The sequence below is a fragment of the Colobus angolensis genome, unplaced genomic scaffold, assembly GCF_000951035.1.
Source record: "Colobus angolensis palliatus isolate OR3802 unplaced genomic scaffold, Cang.pa_1.0 Scaffold754, whole genome shotgun sequence".
Taxonomy (NCBI): Eukaryota; Metazoa; Chordata; class Mammalia; order Primates; family Cercopithecidae; genus Colobus; species Colobus angolensis.
The window spans coordinates 196,516-223,305 of record NW_012121310.1 but is presented as its reverse complement, the minus strand read 5'-3'; the positions used below and the strand labels follow the sequence as shown (position 1 = coordinate 223,305).

General features: G+C 40.4%; 1 protein-coding gene across 5 annotated transcripts in view; it reads right to left on the bottom strand.

The window, feature by feature from the left end:
• Positions 1-15,272, bottom strand: part of LOC105501851 (zinc finger protein 92) — a 30,337-nt gene extending 15,065 nt beyond the window's left edge. For 3 of the 5 annotated variants that reach the window (XM_011927952.1, XM_011927951.1, XM_011927953.1), the window contains exon 1: positions 15,073-15,272. Coding sequence is in view for 2 of the 5 variants with exons in the window: in XM_011927949.1 (XP_011783339.1) it covers positions 15,073-15,075 (3 nt within the window). In the remaining 3 variants the exon portion in view is untranslated. The remainder of the gene's footprint in view (positions 1-15,072) is intronic. The other 2 variants (XM_011927949.1, XM_011927950.1) reach the window with 1 other exon arrangement.
• Between the last annotated feature and the right edge of the window lie 11,518 nt (positions 15,273-26,790).

The following is a 26,790-nucleotide window of genomic DNA, read 5'->3' as shown; positions in this document are numbered from 1 at the left end:
TATATAGGAAAGAAATATTTGCCCGGGCGCAGTGGCTCACACCTGTAATCCCAGCACTTTTGGGAAGCCAAGGCGGGTAGATCACAAGGTCAGGTATTCGAGACCAGCCTGGCCAACACGGTGAAACCCCGTCTCTACTAAAATACAAAAATTAGCCAGATATGGTGGCATGCGCCTGTAATCCCAGCTAGTTAGGAGGCTGAGGTAGGAAAATTGCTTGAACCTGGGAGGCGGAGATTGCAGTGAGCCAAGATCATGCCACTGCACTCCAGCCAGGGTGACACAGCGAGATTCCGTCTCAAAAATAAGTAAATAAAAATTTTTCAGACACTTGACTATAATGAAAAAATTTTTTCAAGTAGTTAAAACAAACTCATTAGGGAGGAAAAGCACAAGTAGAGAAGTAAAGGTTTGTAAGTACTAAACACATGGCATTCCAGGAGGCACAGTGGACACAGAGTAAAAAATTACTCTGAGATATTATTAGCTGAAAAATAGCCATTTTTCCTCTTTCTCCTCCTGCTCCAAGATTCTTTCTCAGATGAGATTCTCTGGAGAAATTACACCTGAATCTGGAGAATATGCCTTTAAAGGTGTCTGCACCACCTGTTTACCTACTACGATCACACCCACAGGCAAAAGGTCCAAGACCTGCAGAAAAAGCCCACCCATTTCTGTCCTTTATAACAGAAGAGATTCAAGAAAAATAAGCTGCTCTATGGAGATAAAGATGTAAGTTTCTCCTTTCCTGTCCTCAGGTGCCCTCTCCTACCAGACACCAGCAATTTTTGCTAAAGTAATGGAAATATGGGCCACTCTGCCATGTCCCTACCAAACCCAAAGAGAACAGGCCCTTTAGTGCAAAGACAGAACTTAACATTCACGAATGTATCTTGAACCCCTCATACTTGATTCTGGCCTCACCTTAGAGTCACATGAGGCCCTTAAAGCAATATGGATGCTTCCAGAACAATAGAACAGAACCTGTGGGGAGGGCACAAATAGAGATTTCTGCAAACTGGCTACGTAATCTTAATTAAAAGCCTGGGCTGATAAACACTTAGCTAAGTATTATCTCTCAAGCATCGATGAGCTTATAAATCACTTGGTGATTGTGGCCCCACTCTATATAATGTGATTCTGCAGGTTTGAAAAGGGTCCATGAACGGGTATTTTAAACAAGTCCTCTATAGATGTTGATGTTGCTCCCCCTGCGCTCATTATTAGCACTAGCTAGAGAAAGCAGGCATATCACAGAGTCCCTTACACTCAGCACATTTGTCACAACATAAATACTTCTGGTACAAATAAAGACAACCAATCTTCATCCTAAAGTATATTCTTTGCTGGCTCTTTACAGAGGAAACAGAGGCCAGCAATGTCCAAAGAAATCTGCATTTGGAAAAAAACATTTACACATACACCAATGCAATGTTTATTAAACAGGTACTATGTCCTCAAGAGTATGTTACAGAGCACTGCTAGGAATAAAACATTACATGATTTAATCCTTTTAACACCCTGGGAGTTGTTTAATAATTGCCAGAATTTAGATAAAGGGTCCAGAATTTTTATTTCTCCTTTGTCATTATTTATTATTTTTTTTAATGTACAGAATAAAAGCTACATATAGACAGACGAGAGGAATAAAGAAAAGAGTTTAATGTAGTTTGGAGGAATTTTTATTGTGTTTATATTTACTTGTTTGTGGCTTGTGGAACAACTACTAGGTCTTCAGGAATAGAATAAGTTGCTAAATGGCATGTCTCTGCAGGCACTGATTTCAATACAAAATTAAGAAATTAAGGCCCTAAAACATTACTTTATTTTTCCCATTTATCTGCTTTTAGATTTCAGGAAATTCTCAGCAACAGCTCTAGAAAGGCAGCAGAATTCATCACCCAACACTTACCTCTTTTAATCAGTTCTATGAGGCTAGACTCCGAGGTGACGCCAGACCTCAATAAGGCCTCCAAAAAGGGTGATTCTGAACAGAATTGGGGCAGGGAGAGGACACTATGTAGAATTCTGCTCTCTATGCCACTGGGGTATTTCCTGTTCTGTTTTTCCTAAGCTTACCTACGAGAAACTTAAATCCCACAGTTTGTGTAATTTAATCTTTTTTAGCCACTGCCCTGTCAATTGTATAACATATACTAATAAGCAATTTAAACAAATCTCTTAGGGTTTTCTAGGGTAACTTGGTTAGAAGATAAGCATGTATTCTTAACAAGGTAAAAGAAACAGAAATAATAATAACAACTCTTCTGTCCATAAATATCCATTCAAATGATGACCTCAGAAGTCACAGCAATATAAAGAAGTGGCCCAAATGAAGCCCACATTTTTTGGCATGATTCATTTCTCTTACACTGAGACAAAAGCAGAATTAACCACTCTTGTCTGACTGACACAGTTCTGCTCTGGACATCCTCAAATTTCTCAGCAACACCCAGCTGATTGTGAGAGGGTTTCCAGTGAGCCTGGGCTGACGGCCCAATGGTAAGCCAGGCAGTAGAGACTCAGGCTGATTCTAAATAAAAAACAGAATTGCCCCGGTGGAGCTCCAGAACCTGGCTCACCTGTCCTGATCAGGTAGTCTTTGGGTAACAGGAAGGACAAGAATACTCTACTCCAGTATCACATTTTTTACAGGTAGTTATAGTTGTAGTCATGGCTCTGGATACTTTGTGACCTTGATCTCTCAATCCTAAGATGCTTTGTTTACATTTATAGATTCTGCCATCAGATTCTATTTATACCTGGCACCTCTCACGTAACAGTAACAGGTCACTGAATAAGATCTGAAAGCTCAAATAGCCACACTATCAAAGGAGGTAGCTTTAAGATGTCTATGTTGACATCTCACAATGCAGAGAATGCCTCCTGTTGGTTTTCTGTACATTCTTAATCCAAACTCTGGTACTGTCTTGTAAATCCCAGGCAGAGGCGAGATCTTATGTGTGGATTCTAGGTGGGGTCAACCTGGCTCTGCATTCCTGGGTGTTACAGCAAGAAAAGTACAACCAAAGGAGAGATCCCCTCATAAAGGCTGCTCTGGTATATTCTAAATAATATGTCCTTAATTTCCTCCTTAACAGGAAAAAGCTGAGGAAACATGAATATAAGTAGACAGTTCATTGGGCCGAGCTTAAAGATTGTAAACTGGGAGCAAAGATTCAAGTTGCCTGAAATCTAGCAGCAGTTACAAGTGGATTTTTAAAGGCAAAAAGAGACAGAGAGTGGGCTGATGCGAAATTGTTTGTCAGGAATTCTTATTTACTAAAAATAACCTTGATTACTGATTGACATACGTTGCTAAACTGTATAGGGTGTGGGTTATAGTGTTCAGTGTGGCATTATTAATTTATAGCTACTCATGGCAATAGCAAGCAGTTTCAAGAGATAAATACAGAGCTCAAAGGAGAGAGAAAGACATAATTGTGGTCTCATTTTGATGTCTCTTTGAGCTGTATAATTAAAAGGATTTGCATTTCTCAGATAAAAGGTTTACTGCAAGACCCAGATTCAGAATGTGGAGCCACTGGTTTAGATCCTGGATGGGTGGAATAGCAGTGTTACCTGCACATTTGTGGGCATTTTACCAAGTGGAGTAAGGTGAAAGTGGAGATTCTCACATCCAGATGTCTACTCAATGCACATGTATTACTCTGATTGGGCTTCTGGGCCCCATAGTCTCTGAATCAGTTTCAGGTCTAAAGATACAAGAGTCATTGAAAGAGGTAAAATGGTTGACTGCTATTCTGTGACGTATTTAGAAATTGGGTCTAGCCTCTCTAGATGTGATCATACAGGATTAGATACCAAAGAAGCAGAGGCATGACTCTGCCTGCATATTTTGGGGACAGCATGCATTTTGCAGCATAATCATGAGTTGACTGGAAGCCTGAGACAAAAAGGCCCATCTAGATTAAAGCTTGGTTGGTACCTTATATGTTTATATCATGTGTGGTAAGTTTAAACAGTGTCTGGAAAGTATAATTAAAAGAAAAGTTTTCTCCAGCCCCAGAGTAACTCCACAATGACAAAACAGAAAGAAAACTGTTTTATTACACAATTAAACCAGAATGTGACATGCTCCACAGTCAATCTGCTTAAGAGATTGCCAAGACAGAAAGACGGTCACAATAATTAGTCCATAAGTAGAATTTACGGTCCCAGGTAATGCATAGTTCATCCTAAATTCACCTGGCAACTGGGGAGGCCATCTGTGTAAGCTAATTGGCTATATTCAATGACAAAATAAACTTTTCACATCTTCATGACAGGAGGTAGTTTTGCAATTTGAAGCCAGGTGCCTGCTGAAGGTAGGCTCTCACTCTCCTACAGAAATGGTTGCATATGGTGCTCTCTTTTTGGCTATTTGTGTTTTAAAGCAATAGCTCTCTACTCTGAGCACTGGGCTGCAGCACTCCAGCTCACTGTCTCCTGGTGGCTGGTATCTTCTCTTGACTCCTACCATCTTCCACTGATACACCCACAGCACACAGCTCACAGCTGGCTGATCACAACTTATGTAAACCCCTTTTGCCACAGCAGCACTCCAGAACCACATCAGAGAGTGAAGCCTGGGCTGCAGGAGAGCCTGCAGGCCTCCTAGGTAGGAATGTACCTTCACAATAATGGGAACAAGAGCACTGTTTCACCCTCAGTTTCTACTTATAGTGCTAGATTTCCAGCATGAGTCAGGATAGAGCGAGCTCTAAGAGTTCTCACTGTGGCAGCCCAACTCACTCACAGACTTCTGACACAGACACACAAAGCATTCAAGAGAAAAACAGCTCTCAGTCTGAGAAAGAGTACATTGAGAGAAAAAAACGAAGTTAAAAGCATCTTAAGGCTGGGTGTGGTGGCTCACATCTGTAATCCCAACACTTTGGGAGGCCAAAGTGGGTGGATCATGAGGTCAAGAGATCGAGACTATCCTGGCCAACATGGTGAAACCACATTCCTACTAAAAACACAAAAATTAGCTGTGTGTGGTGGCATGTGCCTGTAGTCCCAGCTACTCGGGAGGCTGAGGCAGGAGAACCACCTGAACCCAGGAGGCAGAGGTTGCAGTAAGCCGAGATAGTGCCACTGCACTTCCAGCCTGGTGACAGAGCAAGATTCCATCTCAAAACAAACAAACGAAAAAAAAAATCTTAAGAAAGAACTCAGATAAGAGATTGATCAAGTCAGTCAGAAAATATTCCCCTAAAACACATTTCTCTATAAACAGCCAAAGTGCACAGCTACCCTCAGCATGAGAAACATGAGCATTATGAAGAAAGGGGGCATATTCTCAGCAGAATTTTATAAGGTTTCTTTTCCATCTCTGCTGCTCTCTCATCTCCTAGCCATTGGATGGGAGTCCTATACTGAAATACATCTGACAGTTTCCACCAGAACTTTTTGATAAAGAATTGGAATCTTTTATTCTTTCTGAATCCACTAAATAAAAAGTAGGGTAACAGGGTTTCTACTGATATGTTTAGTAGAAGGTTTACAGTTTTTATACTTTTATGATTTTAAAAATAAACAATAAGAAGAGATTTTAAGGAACTTCAGAGCAGTATATATTCTGTCTAAACTCAATGAATGTTTTAAAGTTATAAAACAGGCATTACTAAGCTGTATTTTTGCATTGAAGGAGATATGACTATAAAGTAGGGAGAATTATTTTTGTGGATAGACCCATTCTCTTTATCTAATAGTCATAATTTAGTCAGTGGAGAGACAACATCTGGGGTAACACCTACAGAGGAGATGCTCAGCTTTGTGAGTTTTGTGCCAGGCATTTTTGCTGAAAATGGAGATGGCAGCAAGTGTGAATCTGGGGGAACACTGAAGTCTTAAGAGTAGGTGGAGGAAGAAGGGTCAGACTCCTACCAGAACAGTTCCTGTGGAGACAGGCAGATGAGAGCTCAGGGTTTGAAAGTGGGCCTGAATAAGGGTCCTGCTAGAGAACCTGCAGATGGAAGCTGAGCAGTTACCAACTGCTAATGTGCCAAGTATACCAAGCACAGCATGTGTTCTGTATAGGAGCACTATTTTAAACAATGTTCTACTATCATCTACCAAAATAATTGTGGTAAAAGTATAGTAGTTTATTTTTTTTCTTTTATGTCAGCAATATTTTAAAATATTGATTTGTTTATCTTATATTTTTGTGGATAAATGTGGTATTTGCCTCATGATTGTGAGCCACTGAGAGTGCACTGAACCTATTCACACGTCTTTAAGATGCTTTGCTATGTTAAAATTTTAGGAGAGAAAAATGCAAGTGAATAACAATTTAATAGGCATTTATTTATTTTGGAGTTGAATTCTGTAATTTGAAAAAGTTCAGTAATGCAAAGTGATCTGTAAGAAAAAAAAAAGAATTGGAATCTGATTTAGTTCATATAGTAAAATATATCTGAGCTTGCAACATGGCTAACTAAAGAGCTATTATGTTTTTTGGGTGGCCACATCACCTTTATTTGTCCTATAACAGCAGCACTCCAATTTACTGAAATGGAAAACACTAAAACCATGCTCATCTGTAATTATCCCTATGGGAGAAATTAATAAGTCTGTCATGATAGTACCTACTGTAACAATTTGGTAGTGGATTTTCTTTGGATATCAGATGTAAATAAGTATAAATATTTTAATGTACTAGTCATAAGGTATGTAGAATTTTTAAAAATTGTCTGTAAACATAATTCAATTAAAACACTTTATATTTTAAAAGTATAGATAACAGGCTGGATGTGGTGGCTCATGCCTGTAATCCCAGCACTTTGGGAGGCCGAGGCAGGTAGGTCACCTAAGGTCAGAAGTTCAAGACTAGCCTGGCCAACATGGCAAAACCCCATTTCTACTAAAAATATAAAAATTAGCCAGGCATGGTGGTGGGTGCCTGTAATCCCAGCTACTAAGGAGGCTGAGGCAGGAGAATCACTTGAACCCAGGAGGCAGAGGTTGCAGTGAGCCGAGATCTTACCACAGTACTCCAGCCTGGGTAACACTCCATCTCGAAAGAAAAAAAAAGTATAAACAACAATATTAACAAGGGATTCATTTCAAGAAAATACTGTTTAATTTACATGAATGCATTTATCTACAAACATTATGCATAACTACGCTAATTGTTCTGAAGTAATAAATAGAAAGCAAAATACAACTACAGACTCCACTATTCATACACTGAACTGTGCTTTTGCAGTGTAAGTACTTTAGCCTGAAAATATTAGATAATTACCTTGGAAAATCAGTTTTTTGTCAAAATTACTCACTATCTTTTAGTCTTTATCATTCTGCATTGCTGAATTTAATGCCATCTTTGTGCTCGACTTTTCTGTAATCTTAAAATGAACTTAAACCTAAACAAGTCTGTGTCTACTTTTTTATTTTTTATTTTTGAGACAGTCTCGCTCTGTCACCCAGGCTGGAGTGCAGTGGCAGAATCTCAGCTCACAGCAACCTCCGCCTCCCGGGTTCAAGCGATTCTTCTGCCTCAGCCTCCTGAGTAGTCGAGATTACAGGCGTGCGCCACCTCGCCCGGCTAATTTTTATATTTTTAGTAGAGATAGGGTTTCACCACGTTGGTCAGGCTGGTCTCGAACTCCTGACCCCTTGATCCTCCCACCTCGGCCTCCCAAAGTGCTGGGATTACAGGCATGAGCCACTGTGCCTGGCCCTGTGTCTACTTTAAAACACTAAAAGTGAAAAAAATAAACATTTGCCAAAGCAAAAACAAAGCAATGAATTCGAGATCCTAGATAAAGACAATTTTGAGTCAAAAAGAATAACAAAAAGCTTATTTGGGTGTTAATATAATTTACATATATTTCTAAAAAACAACAAAAAAAGTACATTTAAATGCTTTTAAGAAAAGAGATGAGCAAAATACTTTCTTTTATTTTCAGGTAGAAGAATTAAGCCTCTTCTTTCTAATTTATATTTTCTCCTACAACAGCCAGGTCTCTGGACATTTTCTTAATCTCTTCAACATCTGATTTTCAGTAGACACTGGCTTTAGGAATCTAAGGAGTAGTCTTGGGCATACTGTATGCACTTGAAAGAATGTTTATGGGGGAAAACAGCGGAAGAGAGAAAGGTGTTATAAAAATTCATGAGTGCAGATGAATAAAGCAAGTTCTTAGAGACCTAAGAAGAGACTTAAGACTCTGACACAGTAATACTGGGAGACTACAACACCTCACAGACACATGGTGAAACCCCATCTCTACTAAAACTACAAAAAATTAGCCAGGCATGGCAGCACGCCCCTGTAATCCTAGCTACCTGGGAGGCTGAGGCAGGAAAGTCACTTGAACCTGGGAGGCAGAGGCTGCAGTGAGCTGAGATCATGCCACTGCATTCCAGCATGGGCAACAAGAGTGAAACTCCATCTCAAAAAAATAGAAAGGAAAAAATATCATTAAAATTGCCAAACTGCCCAAAGAAATTTACAAATCGAATGCTCTATCAAACTACCAACAACATTCTTGAGAACTGAAAAAAATTGTTTTTAATTTATATAGAACCAAAAAAGAGCCCAAATAGCAAAGGCAACCCTAAGCAAAAAGAACAAAGCTGGAGGCATAACATTACCAGACTTCAAACTATACTACAGGGCTACAGTAACCACAGCAACATGATACCAGCACAACAGGCTCAGAGACCAATGCAACAGAATAGAGAGCCCAGAAACAATATGGCACACCTACAATCATCTTATTTTTGACAAAGCTGACAAGAGAAATGTAAGGGAGATTCCCTATTTAATAAATGGTGTTATAATAACTAGCTAGCACTATGTAAAAGATTAAAACTCGACTCCCTGCTTACACTATATCCAAAAATAAACACAAGATAAATTAAGGACTTAAATGTAAAACTTAAAATTATAAAATACCCTGGAAGATAACCTAGGAAATACAATTCTAGACATAGAAACGGCCAACGATATTATGAAGAAGATACCAAAAGCAATCGCCACAAAACCAAAAATCGATAAATGGGACCAAATTAAACTAAAGAGCACCTTCACAGAAAACAAAAACAAAAACCACAAGAAACTATCAACAGAGTAAACAGACAACCTAGAGAATAAAGAAAAATATTTGCAAACTATGCTTCTGACAAAGATCTAATATCCAGAATCCATAAGGAACTTAAGCAAGTTTACAAGAAAAAAAAAACTTATTAAAAAGTAGGCAAAGGACATAAACACATGCTTTTCAAGAGAAAACAGGTGGGTGCGGTGCCTCATGCCTGTAATCCTAGCACTCAGTGAGGCTGAGGCGGGCAGATCACAAGGTTAGGAGTTCGAGACCAGCCTGGCCAATATGGTGAAACCCCGTCTCCACCAAAAAAAATACAAAAATTAGTCGAGCATGGTGGGGCGTGCCTGTAATCCCAGCTACTTGGGAGGCTGAGGGAGGAGAACTGTTTGAACCCAGGAGGTAGAGGTTGCAGTGAGCCGAGATCATGCCACTGCACTCCAGCCTGGGTGACAGAGCGAGACTCTATCTCAAAAAAAAAAAGAAAAAACAGAAAGCATACATGTGGCTAACAAGCATATTTAAAAATTGCTCATCACTAATCATTAGAGAAATGCAAACAAACAAAAAAAACAAAACACCACAATGAGATACCATCTCACACCAGTAAGAATGGCAATTACTAAAAAAGTCAAAAAATAATAGATGTGCTGGCAAAGCTGCAGGGTAAAGAGAATGCTTATACTCTGCTGGTGGGAATGTAAATTAGTTCAACCATTGTGAAAAGCAGTGTGACAATTCCTTACAAACCTAAAAACAGAATTACCATTTGACCCATCTCCTATTTAGGTATATACCCAAAGAATATAAATTATTCTATCATAAAGACCCATGCACATGCATGTTCACTGAAGCACTATTCATAGTACCAAAGACATGGAATTAACCTAAATACCCTCAATGGTAGGCTAAAGAAAGTACATTATGGTTGGGCATAGTGGTTCACGCCTGTAATCCAGCACTTTGGCAGGGTGAGGCAGGTGGATTGCGTGAGCTCAGGAGTTGGAGACCAGCCTGGGAAACATGGCAAAACCCCATCTCTACAAAAAATACAAAAAGAAAAATTAGCCAGGAGTGGTGGTGCATGCTGTAGTCCCAGCTACTTGGGGGGCGTAGGTAGGAGAATTGCTTGAGCCCAGGAGATTGAGATTGAGGCTGCAGTGAGCCAAGATCACGCCACTGCACTCCAGCCTGTGCGAGAGAGTGAGACCCTGTCTTCAGAAATAAATAAAATAAAGATTTCATAAAAACAAAATATGGTACATAAAAATAATGGAATATTGTATGGCCATAAAACAAGAACAAGATCATTTTCTTTGCAGCAACATGGATGGAGCTGGAGACCATTATCCTCAGAAAACTAATGCAGAAACAGAAAACCAAATGCATGCTATCATTTATAAGTAAGAGCTAAATAATAACACATGGAGACAATAAGAGGAACAACAGACAACACTGAGGCCTAGTTGAGGGTAGAGGGTGGGAGGACAAAGAGGATTAGGAAAAAAATACCCATTTGGTTCTACGCTTAGTACCTCAGAGACAAAATAATCTACACCAAACACCCACAACACAATTTTGCCTATAGAACAATCCTGCATGTGTACCCCCGAACCAAAAATAAAAGTTAAAAGAGAAAAGATCCATGGATGGGGGAGAATGCAATGTAGGTGGAAGGACTGGTTTGTGCTACAGATAGTGGCCAGGTGGGGCTGTCCTCTGATTTATTTGTGTCCATGCAGGCACATGAGATTATGAACAGGTGGTGCAGAATGCAGAACCCTAGGTTGGGGGAGAAAGCAGGTTGCTGCTGCAGATTCAATGTCTGGAGATGGGGATATGCCAGGACACTGTAGACAATTTTGTGGGCAAGAAACAGGTTCAAAAATGCTGCGGTGAAATTCCTGAGGGTGGTGCCTAGTCCTGGGAGGAGTGTGTGCACATCAATGTCTAGTGAGTATGTTTGTGAGTGGGTGGGAATCATGCGGTGGCAGCTGTGGGGAAAGGATGTCTGTTATCAGAGCTTCTTTCCTCTAAGTTTTCAGTCCTCTCTCACCATAGCAGGAGACCTGGAATTCTAGGACAATGGGCAGTGTGACAACCTGTGTACGGGAGAGCAGAGCCTCCCATTCCCAAACACCCGGAGTTTCATTCCAGGTCAGGCCTCTGTGATATATTTCTTCTGTCCTCAAATCTACAGATTGGTGAACACCAAGCAATTATCCAACACCAACTCATTTTCTAACATTTGAATTCTGACACTATCTAGAGTCAGCACAGACCCTGATTCAGGGCTCAGTTCCACAACATTGTCCTCACTGCAGATGTCAGTCACAAACCTCATGGGTCCATCTATTCTTCTTAGCTACTGCTTAAAAACTGAGGACTCCCATAACCTCCCTCCAGTTCAATAATTTGATAGAGCTGCTCACAGAACTCAGCAAAACACTGTAGTTATGTTGACCAGTTTATTATAAATGATACAACCTGGGAAAAGTCAAATGGAAAAAATGTATAGGACAGAAAAAAGATGTAGGGAAAAATGAAGCACATAGATAATCATGGTAAATAGCTGTGATTAATAAAATTCTCCATCCTTTGTGTTCTCCAGGAACAGTTCATGGAAAGAACCACCCTTACCATTATGACTTAGATGGTACACTCTTTTCTTACATACCACATAGCCAGATAAAGACTGCACATTTTATTTTTCTCATTAAAAAAATCAGCTGAATTTGGCTTCAGTGGTCAAAAGAAAAATACTACTTTTTTTTTTTTTTTGTGAGACAGAGTCTTGCTCTGTCACCCAAGCTGGAGTGCAGTGGCGCCATCTCGGCTCACTGCAAGCTCCACCTCCCAGGTTCACACCATTCTCATGCCTCAGCCTCCTGAGTAGCTGGGACCACAGGTGCCCGCCACCACACCCGGCTAATTTTTTGTATTTTTAGTAGAGATGAGGTTTCACCATGTTAGCCAGGATGGTCTCGATCTGCTGACCTCGTGACCCACCCGCCTCAGCCTCCCAAAGTGCTGGGATTACAGGCGTGAGCCACCACGCCCGGCCAAATATACTTCTTAATCAAACTTTACTTACTTCCTTCCCACCAACTCCTGCACTTTGAGCTACCTTCAGTCTGAGCCAACATACAACCCCACTTTATGTCCCTCCTAAGAACATACTGACTTCAGGGTAAAACACGCTCATCTAAAACCTGATTTTTTTTTTTTTTTTGAGTCTTGCTCTGTCACCCAGGCTGGAGTGCAGTGACGCTCAGTTCCCTGAAACCTACATCTCCCAGGTTCAAGGGATTCTCCTGCCTCAGCCTCCTAAGTAACTGGGATTATAGTCGCCCACCACCACACCCAGCTGAGTTTTGTCTTCCAAAGTGCTGGGATTACAGGTGTGAACCACCATGCCAGGCCTAAAGTTTGATTCCCTCTATTTGCAGTTCCCCGCCCACCTTCTTTCTAATCTTGTTTGCTCTTCCCTATGAAAGAAAGCCCTTGTCTGCCTAAACTTTGCAGTCCTGAAAGATCTTATAGTTGGTACTTCCTCCTGCTGCAATACTCCTTTGGAATCCAAATGTTTTTACACAATTCTAACTTTGTTTTATTTCAGAAAGTAACTGCCAGGCTGGGCACGCATGCCTGTAATCCCAACACTTTGGGAGGCCGAGGTGGGTGGATCAGGAGGTGAAGAGATGGACACCATCTTGACCAACATGGTGAAATCCCATCTCTACTAAAAATACAAAAATTAGCTGGGTATGGTGGCACCTGCCTGTAGTCCCAGCTACTCAGGAGGCTGATGCCGGAGAATCACTTGAACCCGGGATGCAGAGGCTGCAGTGAGTCTAAATTGCACCATTGCACTCCAGCCTGGTGACAGAGCAAGACTCCATTTCAAAAATAAAAAGGAAAAAAAGAAAAGAGTAACTGCCTCAAAATAAACTGCCTCAAAACAATGACAGCTTTATCTTCAGTAAGACCCTCCCAATCCCCTTCCATCTTAATGTTAACTGCATCTGCCTGTGGGTCCCCAGCTTTCCAGGGCTCTGTAGCTTCTCTCAGTATAAAGGCTTCTTCCATGGCTGGGGTGAGCAGGCTGGGACATCTGCAGGGGAGGCTCCCCAAAAAGAACCTAACTGGGCCTTCAATAACCTCCTTTTGCAGGCTCAATAACAGCCATAGCTTGGAGTCACTGGGCTGAAGCTTTAATTTCCATGTTAGAGTCACTCTCTTGGTTTTTGAAACTAAGTGTCTGAAAAATCTAGCAAAATTACTCAAACACAGTATAAATATGAGTGAAGAAAATTTTAAGGTGCTTACATTTCACACCTCAATAAGAAAAGCAAAAGTATCCATTACCTTCAGACAACAGATTTATTATTTTATTATTTCCATTAAAAATCATGTAGTCATATGGGAACACTTTTAGTAGGTACCAAGTTTAATCTTAAATTTTAAAATTTAGCGTGTAACTCAGAAATCAAGATTACATGGTATAGAACGGACATATTCACTGTAACAAATTTACTCTGCAAAGTGAACTTATGTAACTCACCAATTATCTACCACATTTTCTTGTGGAAATGTATTCATTTTCTACAGTCAAAATGGAAGAGAGATTATCCCTATTCTTTTCCTTGGTAGCATTCTAAAAGCTAAGCCTTAGAATTGTGTTTGTAATTACCTAGCCATAAAAGACACAAGTGGGCTAGGCGTGGTGGCTCACACCTGTAATCCCAGCACTTTGGGAAGCCAAAGTGGGCAGATCACGAGGTCAGGAGTTCGAGAGCAACCTGACCAACATGGTGAAACCCTGTCTCTACCAAAAATACAAAAATTACCCGGACATGGTGGCATGAACCTGTAATCTCAGCTACTCAGGAGGCTGAGGCAGCGGAATCGCTTGAACCCGTGAGGCAGAGGTCGCAGTGAGCCGAGATCACACCACTGCACTCCAGCCTGGGTGACAGAGCGACAGTCTGTCTCAAAGAACAACAACAACAACAACAAGTGAGAAAATTCCTAAATTCATTCTGGGAAAAAAAAAAAAGGTAAAAGAATTTTTAACAAATGGAATATGTCATTAGATATTAATTTTTTTCCTGAAACTCACCTCTTTTATGCCCTTTGTAAATATGTCTTACCTTTCAAGCCCTAATAAAATGAAAGTCAAAATAAGTAAAAAAAATCTTTTCAAGACGACAAACCCAGGAAGTGGCAGTGCTGATCAGAAAACAGATTTGTCAGCAGGCGTGGTGTCTCACGCCTATAATCCTAGCACTTTGGGAGGCCAAGGCAGGTGGACTGCCTGAGCTCAGGAGTTCGAGACCAGCCTGGGCAACAGTGAAACCCAGTCTCTACTAAAATACAAAAAACTAGCCGGGCGTGGTTGTGCGTGCCTGTAATTCCAGCTACTTGGGAGGCTGAGGCAGGAGAATCACTTGAATCCGGAAGGCAGAGGTTGCAGTGAGCTGAGCCGACGCCACTGCACTCCAGCCTGGGCAACAGAAGGAGACTCAGTAACCACCCTCTCAGAAGACGCTCTAAATTTCCTGAACCGCTCTTTGATTAAATTCTTTAATAAAAATACCTTCACTCCCATAAATTTTTAATAGGAAAAAAGAGGACCTGGGAACCGCACAGACCAAAGCTCTTCCCATTCATAAACCCCGCACCCCGAGTCAGGATTCTCCTCTGACGATTCTCTCGTCGTCCCTGCACACTCGGCGAGAGATGCGGTTCTGCGGATGCAGAGCTGCCCACAGAGGGCTCCAGGCCAAAGCACAGTCACTGCGCAGGGAGGAGACAGGACGCCCAGAGTCCCGGCTGTCAGCTCAGCCGCCATCTTATGGCTGAAGGAGACAGAGGGCCCAGCTGCGCCAAAGAGAACTCGGGCCGCTGATTTCGGAGCAGAGTGAGGGGAGGCCCGAGGCCCGCCACAGCCACTTCCAACCGGTTCCAACCAGACCCTCCCCCTCTCTCGGGATGTCGGACCCAGCAGGCTCACCATTTCTAGGCTTCCAGGGGATCCTGGCGTCTTAGTTGTGAAGCTCCAAGTTCTTGCTGGTAACAGGGTCACATCGGTGACCCTGGACGCAGAGGAGACAGAGCAGTGAAGGGAAGACGTGGAGCGCCGGCTGCAGCAAGAGACAAAGGCCCCGCCAAATCCCGGAAGCTGTGCTGTCCGCTCCAGCTGCGTGCCTGATTGGACGGTTCCCAGCCCAGCGTTCCTGATTGGGTAACGTTTAAGGCCCCGCCCCTTCAGGCCCTGAGTGACAGGAGATGTGATCAGATGCTGGGCTGAAGGAAGAGTGACAGCCTAAGCTGCCGCCTTTTCAGACAGGGCTTCCTCCCTGAGCTGAGTCAGGCCCACCCTAGAGGGTATTTGCATTTAACCTTGTGAATAAGGCCATATACATTTATAAATAATATATTATATGGGTATTCACAAATGCAAAGAATATAATACAAATTATTCAAAATTTTCAGATTTTATGACCTTCCTGGCTTCTGGTTTTCTTGTTTTGTTTTTGTTTTTTGTTTTTTGAGACGGAGTCTAGCTCTGTCGCCAGGCTGGAGTGCAGTGGCGCGATCTCAGCTCACTGCAACCTCTGCCTCCTGGGTTCAAGCGATTCTCCTGCCTCAGCCTCCCAAGGAGCTGAGACTACAGGCATGCACCACCACACCCAGCTAATTTTTTTATTGTTAGTAGAAACGGGGTTTCACCATGTTGGCCAGGATGGTCTTGATCTCTTGGCCTCGTGATCCACCCACCTTGGCCTCCCAAAGTGCTGGGATTATAAGCGTGAGCCGTAGCGCCCAGCCGGCTTCTGGTTTTTTAAGCAGGCAGCCTGAAATTTTAAAAAGAAGGCAATCCTCTGAAATAAAATGTGGGCGACACATGAATTCTACATTTTTTAGGAGCCAGACTTTAAAAAGAAATAAGAAACAGGTGGAATTGATTGTAACAATTTAACCCAATATATCTAAAACCTTATCATTTTAATATGTGCGTGATATGTAACTATTAATAAAGTATATATATTTATTTGGAACTGAATCTTTGAAATTAACTCTGTATTTTACCTTTCTAGCACACTGCAGTTCAGACCAGCCACATTCCAGGCAGCCAGTAGCCACACATGGCCAATAGCTGCCACATTGAAGTGCAGCCCTGACATCAGGAGGGTGAAGGGCCTGAACATCCCTTTTCTGCCAGAAGTGAAGGGACAGTCTCTCTTTACCAACATCCTTCTTCAGTTTTGAGGATGGAACAGATAGTCACCACAGAAAGAGCAGAGGGCAGCAGGAATAAAATAACCACAGGTACACCACTGCTGGCCACCTGTTGCCCACCTTTCTTCCAGAGATCAGACAGTAAACAAAAGATGATGGGGCCACAGGAGATTAAAACTCTATGTCTTCAGATCTCTCCACAGTCATCACTTCCAGTGTTTAGATATAGAGAAAATAGATTAAAGGTAAACTTATCTTGCTATTTGGCCTGGCCCTAGTGGCCAGGGTGCGTTTATCTGTTTTCTCCTGTGGTGTGGGGATTATGTGAGTACAAGTACCAATCACATACAAACATGCCTACATATTTTTCTGCATTACTCAATATTGCTCTTACAAAACATCCAACTTTAAAGCAGAAAACAAAAAAAAAAAATCAGTACTTTTAGGGTGCTAACTGTTGGAAGGTAACTATAACAACCAGTAATCAACCTGCCATTAAATCTTGGCATCCTAACTGCACTGGGTGCACGTATTAGTTAGGTATTACAGCATAACAAACCAACCAAGACTTTTTTTTTTTTTTTAAATACGAAGTTTCGCTCTTGTTGCCTAGGCTAGAGTGCAATGGCACAATCTCAGCTCACGGCAACCTCCGCCTCCTGGGTTCAAGCGATTCTCCTGCCTCAGCCTCCCAAGTAGCTGAGATTACAGGTATGCGCCACCACTCTCGGCTAATTTTATATTTTTAGTAGAGTCAGGGTTTCTCCTTGTAGGTCAGGCTGGTCTCAAACTCCCAACCTCAGGTGATCCACCCACCCCAACCTCCCAAAGTGCTGGGATTACAGGCATGAGCCACCATGCCCAGCCCACCCAAGGCTTCTTAGCTCACAATTGAAATGGTCAGTCATTTAAGCTGGACTCACTGGAGCAATTCTTCTGATCTCAGCTGAGCTCCTTCAGACATGTGTTATCAGCTGCTTGTTAACTAGGCAGCTGTGCTTCTGGATGTGAGCTTCTGCTTCTGGAGCTGTCAACAGGGACACCTTGCTTCTCCTCCCCATGATATGTTATCCTCCAGCTGCCCAGCAGGGGCTTTTTGTCATGGAGATGGCAGCACTGTGAAAGAGAAACAGAAGCATTCAAGACTGCTAGTCCCCAAACTAGCACACCGTCATGTTCACATATTTTTACTGCCTTGAGCAAATAAGGCCAGCCAGATCTGGGTTTCAGAAAACAGATTCTGGATCTCAATGGGAACAGCTGTAAAAGTCCCTGGCAATGGGCATGGATATAGAAGGGATAAAAAATTGCTACCATTTTTGCAATCAGTATCATTCTGCCTTATTTTTTGCATATGTGGTTTATAGAACTCTTGCACATCAAGAAACTTGTCCAAAGACCCACAGCTACTAAGTGGCTGGGCTGAGATTCAGGATCATCTCTGTCTGACCCCAAAGCCCATGCACCTCCATAAATAACACTACTAAAGTAACTGCCTTAGATGCTTGAAATCCTGGGGAGTGACACTTCTAGAATAGATGCCAGATTCCTTTCAAATTTGTGACCATATAGTACTGTTTAATTATTGGTCATACTCCTCTCAAGAACTGCAGATGCACTCAGTGGCTCATATCTGTAATTTTAGCACTTTGGGAGGCTGAGGTGGGAGAATCACTTGAGCTCAGGAGTTCAAGTGCAGCATGGGCAACATAGTAAGATCCTGTCTTCATGAAAAAAGCTAAAAAATTAGCTGGGCGTAATGGCATAATGGTGCATGCCTGTAGTCCCAGTCACTCGGGGAGCTGAGGGAGGAGGATTGCTTGAGCATGGAAGATCAAGGCTGCAGTGAGCCATAATTGGTTACACCACTGCACTCTAGTCTGGGTGATACAGTGAGACCCTATCTCGAAATTAAAAAAAAAAGAAAGAAATTGCAGAAACATTTTGAAAGAATGCAGAATAATTCAGGAAAATCATTGAGGGATGAGTTTCGAAAATCAAAGGCCAACACATTAGTTTTTTATTGTAAAAAATTTGAAAACTTAAAAACAACCAACTTTAAAACCAATCAGAGTTTAACTGAGCAAAAAATAATTTGCAAATCAGGCAGCCTGTGGATCCAGAAGTAGGCTCAGAGAGGCTCCAGCACAGCCACCTGGTGGAAAAAGATTTATGGACAGAGAAAGCAAAATGACACAGAGAAAATGAAACTGAGGTACTGAAACAGCCAGATGGATTACAGCTTGGGATTTGCCTTATTTGAACATTGTTTGAACAGTTAACTTTTTTATTGGCAAAAACAGAGTGGTTAGTACAAGAATGTGTTACAGTCTACTTATATATCTAGTTAGGTTTCAGTTTACTATCTTGAAAAACACCTATTGACCAAACTTATAAAGGAAAGGGGGCAGGTTTAGGCTATAATTAATTTAACAATTTCTCCCTTTTGGTTACCTTCTCAATTTTCAGATGTAGACCAAAACTTTAGACATTGATATCAATCTATCACCATTAAAAATGTACTTATTTAGTTTCAAATCCCACTGTGAAGTAAGAGAACTGTGGGTTTTGTAAAGTGGAAATAAGGGCTTCAGGTTATTATATTTTTTAAAGGCTTACAGTAAGAGGACCTCCGTGTGTGGAAATCTACTGTTTACACAAGAAAAACAAAACCTGGCCTATAGATCTTAAGGATCTACCTCTTTCCTTAAATTTTCAGTTTATGTGACATTTAGCATGAGGGACTCCATTTTGGTTTGGTTTGGTCTGTTTGGGCCTAGTGCACACGCTCAGTCAGGAATAGTGGCCTCTGATAATTTTGTTTTAAAAATTCTTTCCATTTGGTTAAGTTCTCATGTAGGTCAGATTGTGACCAAAACTCGGGGCCTTAGTGCCACTTAGTTTCCATTGTTTTGGGTTTTTGTCCTTATCTGTTATGTTATAGGTTATGGTGTCCTCATGGTCACATATGTCTTTGAGTTTTTGTTATTCCAGTTAATGAGAAACCATTTGACATTCTAGAGATGACTGCATGCAAACATTTATAACTTTTGAGAAAATACAGTGCGGTAGGGAGACTACTATTTTGACATCAGGAGGGTAATACCAAGAGATTGAAGTATGCTTTTTAGCCAGGGTCCCCATGAACAAACCAACTAAAATTAAATAAATCAAATAATTAGCTAGATAAACATCTATTCATTTCAACCAAGCATCCTGTTCATTAATCTCCTGTAACTGAATCTCTGTAATATCCAATGTATTTCCCTAGTGCAAATACAAATATTAGCAACTGCACAGATACTTCTTTGTTTATCCAGTAAGCAATCCAGAGAAATTCATTATTTAGCAAAACTTTAACAAGAAAGTTTAAAGTCTATCGTGTAACCAACCATAGCCTTTATGGTAGACTCTGCTATAGAACCAATTATGGGCGATAAATTTCTGTCCATCGCCTCATTTACTCTAAACCATGGGGAAAAAAGACCTAAAAATTATGCCCATTCAGAGGAGTAATGGCTTCCTGGCAATGCTCCCTAACCAATTCTGAACAAGCTCTCTTTAACTTATGAAGTAGGTTAACAGCAGTGGACCAATATTCTGTTTCTGGTATTATGAGGCAACCAATGTCCCATTAAAATTTCTCACCTGCATTGGCCCTTCATCTTTTACCTATCAAGGCCTAAGTTTGTTCTTATATAAGGTTTGGTGCAAAATTCTCTACATATAAAAGTATAACCCATGAGTGCACACAAGAGACCCCTTTTTTATTTTTGTTATTTATAGAGCCATAAAAAAATCTGTGAACTAAGAGTGTCATGATAGCAGAGATGTCTTGATTTTTGATCTTGTGTAAACAGCTATTTACATCAAGGTTGCCGTCTTCTTTTGAGAAGAATCTTCCCTGGTTAGCTTTACCTTAACAATTGCAAGAGATTGAAGGGCCCCTTCTGAGTTATAAGATTATCAAATCAAGGTTCAAGATCCTCAAGTCTTGCTGCAGTGCAGATGCAAGCAGACTCAATCTCTGGGTTCTAGAGTATAAAGGGTTTTACTATCCTCAGTCAGTAGACTATTAGCTTTCTTTACCTGGTGAAAATATGCTTGGCCATAATGCATTAAAGCCTTGCTGAATTTAGTGATAATTAGACTTCAGTAGCAGAAGATGCATGAGGTTCTATTATTAGGGGCATAGGCCTTCCAGTGACTATTTTATAAGGGTCAACACATTTTTTCCACTCTAAGTGGATCTGATTGTCATCAATCTGCAACTACAAAAGCAATCCAATCAATTTACTTAGCTTTGCTCAATACTAGTGGATCTATAATACCTTATTTAACCGTTTTACAACTATTCTAATGAAATAAGTATCCTTATCATTGGAGACTTTTTCAGAGGAAGTGACTTTTTCCTCTTTTTCCATGAGGAAAACATATTTCTCAATTATGTTTTTAGCTACTATTATAACATCAGCCTTCTTGCATAAGAAAGCTTTTATACTACCAGGAAACATGCATTAAAAATTACAATAAAATATCTGTATAAATGTTTAACTGGCCCACCATGTAGCAGAAATGTACACAAAGTTTCAGTTGTCATCTTAGGATTGTATGTTTTGTTTGTTTGTTAGTTTTTTTGAGATGGTGTAACATATATAATCTACAGTTGCTTCTTGGGGGCATACTAAGCATGTCTGCTAGGTCTAGTTATTTTTACCTTTTTACCTTTTTTGTATTTTTAGTAGAGACGGGGTTTCGTCGTGTGGCCAGGCTGGTCTCAAACTCCTGATCTTGTGATCTGCCTGCATCGGCCTCCCACAGTGCTGAGATTACAGGCATGAGCCACCGCGCCTGGCCAATGTTTTAGTATTTTAACACAAAAATGACTCAGAAATGTTATGATTATTATTAAATTACCATAATATGATTTTAATATTTTAAATTATAGAAAAGGATTTTGAAACTATGAAACAGGTATTATTCTCATTGTATTTCCCAGTCATCTTGGCTCTTAAGTAAGCATGCGGCACACAAGATAGCTATGAAAGGCAGGTTTTGAGTAAGTTGTGAATTTACATACCAGGTGTGGAGCACAGGGCAGAAGAAAAATCCATCCTCTTAAAGAAGAGCAAGGAGGCAAAGCTGGAACAGAGAAGAAGGAGTCATATTGGGCTTGATTCTGTCTGGTAGCTGCCAGTGTAGGCACTGAGAACTTGTTGCCAAGCCTCAACATTGCCACCCATCCTGACACCTGAGTCCACAGGCTCAAAACCAAAAATTTGCTGACGTATTGAATTATATTTAAATGATTATTATGAAGACTTTTTTTTTTTTCCTTGAGATGGAGTCTTACTCTATTGCCCAGGCTGGAGTGCAGTGGCACGATCTTGGCTCACAGCAACCTCTGCCGCCCAGGTTCAAGTGATTCTCTGCCTCAGCCTCCCAAGTCACTGGGATTACAGGCACCCACCACCACACCCAGCTAATTTTTGTGTTTTTAGTAGAGATGGGGTTTTGCCATGTTGGCTAGGTCTGTCTCGAACTACTGACCTCAAGTGATTTGGCCTCCCAAAGTGCTGGGATTACACTTGTGAGCCACTGTGCCGGGCCTACAAAGCCATTTCTATTTAACCAACAATTTAAAAACACCTTCATTTGCCAAGTATGGTCACATACACATAACACATATAGACATAAGGACAAATATATAGAAGCAGATCTTATAGCTTTTCTAAACAATTTTCATCTGCTGGCTTTTAAATACTTTTTATTTTTCTCATTTAGCCTATCAAACTTCCAGTTGCCTGTTTCATTGCTCCAAGCAATTTTTATCTAGGCAACAAGTTTGCGTTTCTAACGGGACAACTTAGGTGAAACAAAAAACGCATATTTCTAAAGCACAGAAATAACAATTTAGGCTAAAATGTTGTATTATTTTTTCAACCAAGGAAAATACAGTGTAAGTAAAAGTTTAGTTAAGAGAAGATGGTCAGAAAAGCATATTAAATGTGTGACTTGTGTAAATTTAAAACAATACTAATTTTTTTTTTTTTTTTTTCTGTCACCCAGGCTGGAGTGAAATGGCCTGATCTTGGCTCACTGCAACCTCCGCCTCCTGGGCTCAAGCAATTCTATTGCCTCGGCCTCCAAAGTAGCGGGGATTACAGGCACCTGCCACCACGCCTGGCTAATTTTTTTATTTTTTTGTATTTTTAGTAGAGATGGGGTTTCACCATGTTGGCCAGGTTGGTCTCAAATTCCTGACCTCAAGTTATCCACCCTCCTCAGCCTCCTAAAGTGCTGGGATTACAGGCATGAGCCACAATGTTCAACTAAATATTTTTAATGTATTGCAGACACCTTACAAATGGAGATTTCCTTTATAGACATAGATTTTTTTTTTTTTTTTGGACAAAAGGATTTCAAGATAAATTTCAGGAAGTGGTAATTTAGTTCAAAAGGTGGTCTTTCTAACTTTGCTACTGTTTCTTAGCTATAATTACTGAGTTCAGCATGGAGCCTATTAAGAAATAGAGCCAAGAAAAAATTCTCTAAGGCTGGACTAAGCATGGATAAATCTGACAAAGAAGCAAGCCTGCTTTACCTGAGGGTGTACTTTTATAAGCACTTTATTTAGGATAATTTTCTTTTCACCTTCAAGGAGAAATGTCTATGTATCTGTAGAGATTTATCGCTATCATCAGTTTCTAATCTTCTTTCACTGCAGTTAGAGAACACACATTGCATTTGTTAAATATTTAAATTGTATTTTTTATTTCTATGGCGTTGAAGCAGTGTATTGGCATGATCTTGGGTCACTGCAACTCCACCTCCCGGGTTCAAGAGATTCTCGTGCCTCAGCCTCCTGAGTAACTGGGACTACAGGCATGCACCACCACGCCCAGGTAATTTCTGTATTATTGGTAGAGATGGGGTTTCACCATGTTGGCCAGGCTGCTCTCAAACTCCTGACCTCAAATGATCCACCTGCCTTGGCCTCCCAAAGTGCTGGGATTATAGGCATGAGCCACTGCACCTGGTCCTGTTTAATCTTTTTTATATGTAATGTTGTTATTTATATAGCTGTGCTTATATTTGTTATATTATTTTCTTTTCTATATATCTCATGCATTTTGTTACATTTTCTACTTCTGCTTTGTTTTGAATTAAGAGAACAATTATTGTGTAACATTCTAATTTCTTTCATAATTTTCTTCACATATTTTTGGAATTATACCCTTAGTTGTTTCTCTAATTCTTACAATTAGAATTAGAGATGGAGTCGCGCTCTGTCGCCAGGCTGGAGTACAGTGGCACAATCTCGGCTCACTGCAACCTCTGCCTCCCAGGTTCAAGTGATTCTACTGCCTCTGCCTCTGGAGTAGCTGGAACTACAGGTGTGCACCACCACGCCCGGATAATTTTTGTATTTTTAGTAGAGATGGGGTTTCACCATGTTGGTCAGGCTGATCTCGAACTCCTGACCTCATGATCTGCCTGTGCTGGCCTCCCAAAGTGCTGGATTACAGGCATGAGCCACCATGCCCAGCCTATATTCATATTTTTATACAATTGTTTGTTTGAAATGAACTAAAGTCATAAAGAAAAAATAATAATGTTCTTGTATACTTTCTTTTGTAATAACAATTACATTTACCAATACTCTTTGTCATTTTATGTGAATTAAAATTATCTGTGGTCAGTTGATTTTAGCCTTAAGAATCTTCATTCAATATTTTCTGTAAGATGGGTTGGCTAGCACCAAAGTTTCTCAGTTTTTTTGCTCTGGAATGTGTTTATTTTACATTTAGTTTTAATAAATATATTTTCTCAATATAGGATTTTTACATGACAATTTTTCTTTGAGGAATAAAAAAATTTCAATTGATAGTGAAAGGCTTTCAAGAGTTATTAGTTTTAATCATTAAAGCCTTAATAACTGAGGCTTATATAGTTTACTAACTAAAGCCTTTAATAACTAAGGTCTTAGTTATTAAAACTAAAAGGTTTTAGTTTTAATAAATATATTTTCTTAGTACAGGATTTTTACATGACAGTTTTTCTTTGAAAAATAGAAACGAATTTCAATTAAACTTGAAAGGCCTTTCAAGAGGACAAATCAATACCTAAAAACGCCAACTGGGTTAACATAGGAAGGCCTATCAATGGCAGAAGATAATATATTAAATTGGGTTGGAGAGAGCAGTGAGAATAAAACTTGTGGACAATAAAATTATATAAGGTGAGCCAGGTGCAGTGGCTCATGCCTGTAACCCTAGCACTTTGGGAGGCTGAGGCAGGTGGATCACCTGAGGTCAGGAGTTTAAGACCAGCCTGGCCAACATGGTGAAACCTTGTCTCTACTAAAAATACAAAAACACAGCCAGGCGTGGTGGCGGGTGCCTGTAATCCCAGCTACTCCACAGGGTAAGGCAGGAGAACCACTTGAACTCGGTAGGCGGGATTTGCAGTGAGTCGAGGTCACACCACTAGACTCCAGCCTGGATAACAAGAGCGAAACTCCATCTCAAAAAAAAAAAAAAAGAAAAAAGAAAAGAAAATGAAAAATTATATAAGGTTATAAGGTGAGTAGTTCTGACTGAGGTCAAATGAAGAGCTATTATTACTATTCTTTTTTTTATTTATTTTTTGAGACGGAGTCTGGCTCTGTTGCCCAGGCTGGAGTGCAGTGGCACAATCTCATCTCACTGCAGCCTCTGCCTCCCAGTTCAAGCTATTCTCCTGCCTCTTCATGATCTGCCTCCCAAAGTGCTGGGATTACAGGAATGAGCCACCATGCCTGGCTGAGGAGTAATTTTTTAGAGAATCAAAGATGACACATGACAGCATATCATGCTGAACATAAACCGGCTGAACTGTTGTTCTGTTTTAAGATTCATAGGCTTACAGAAAGAAAAAGATTGCTGAAAAGTAGGTACTTTCCTGTTAGTGTATGAAATAAAACACTCCTATGAGCATAAGCCACAGAGGAGATAGAAGAATGGGTTGACCAAATTCACCACAAGAACTGCTTGATACATCATATCTAAGTAAGATCTCTTTTTTTGTTGTTGTTCATTTGTTTCTTTTTTTGAGACAAGAGTGAAACTCTTGTCTCCCAGGCTGGAGTGCAGTGGCCCGATCTCGGCTCGGCTCACTGTAACCTCTGCCTCCTAGGTTCCAGTGATTCTCCTGTCTCAGCCTCCGCACCCAGGTGCCCACCACCGCACCCAGCTAATTTTTGTATTTTTAGTAGAGACTAAAAGGTTAACTTTTAGGTTCAACATAGGTTTCACTATGTTGGCCAGGCTGGTCTTGAACTCCTGACCTCAGGTGATCTACCCACCTCAGCCTCCCAAAGTGCTGGGATTACAGGCATGAGCCAGCATGCCCAGTCAAGATCTCTTGAAGAAGACAGGTTATCTCAAAACTCAGGGAGTTTAAAATGGAGGCATTCTGCTCTTAGTGAATGCACCTAAACAAGTTAGTAGAGAGAAGCAGTAAAAAGCAGCCTGTATTTTGCTCCCATGTCTAGTCCACTGGCTCACAGATGTGTTGTCTGCAAGACTGAGGACTTTGCATAGGGAAGTCTGATAGAGGTAGCATTTTTCTAATTCCCACAAAGGTGCTTTTGGTGTAATTCTGACTGTGAAAAAACTAGAGACCACTGGAGAATATATGTAGAAGACACCCTGAATCACTTCAACCGGTGGGCATACATTGGGAAATCTGGCACTGTTTTCTATTTATTTTAATGTTTTGGTTATTAGGAGGTATTGGTTTTGTTGCCAAAGACTAAGACCATACAATCTACCAGGCCAAAGTTAACCTGGAAAAGTGAGCTCACACAGAATAATTTAAAACCCAGTTATTCCTATTGTGTTTTCTAGTAATTCAGTTCAGTTTTTCCTTTTGTGGCTCCATTTCTAATTATCAGAAAGCTACTCATCCTTATAGAGTTTACATTAAAATTATGGGCCTGGAGGGGAATGAGCTAATGGCATTACTTCCTTGTAAGTATATATTGGGGGCCTCATCCCTCATACACAGACTCACTTCAGGACTCATTTGGATAAATGTCTATTTGTCAGCATTATTAACAGTGAGAGTTCAAGATCCAGGTAAGTGATGGAATGAGGTAGAATTTTCTCAATAAAGTGCTAAAATAATTCCCTTCTAATAATTTCAGTAATATATCTTACTGAGTAACAGCTAAATGCAGTAGAAGTTTCCAAATTAAAAGATCAATTTCTTGAATTTTATTAAGCTATAAATTTTGAAAGGATTTTAAAAATTTTGAAAGAATTTGTAATATTACCTTTGAATTAGAATTGCATTTATATTTTCTCATTTTTCTAATTTTAATTTACAGTATATATATATAACTAAAATTTTGAATGTTATTATTATAAAAGATATCAGATCTTGTTCAGAATTCAGTCATCCTTTCTTCTTCTTTTTTTTTTTTTTTTTTTTGAGACAGAGTTTC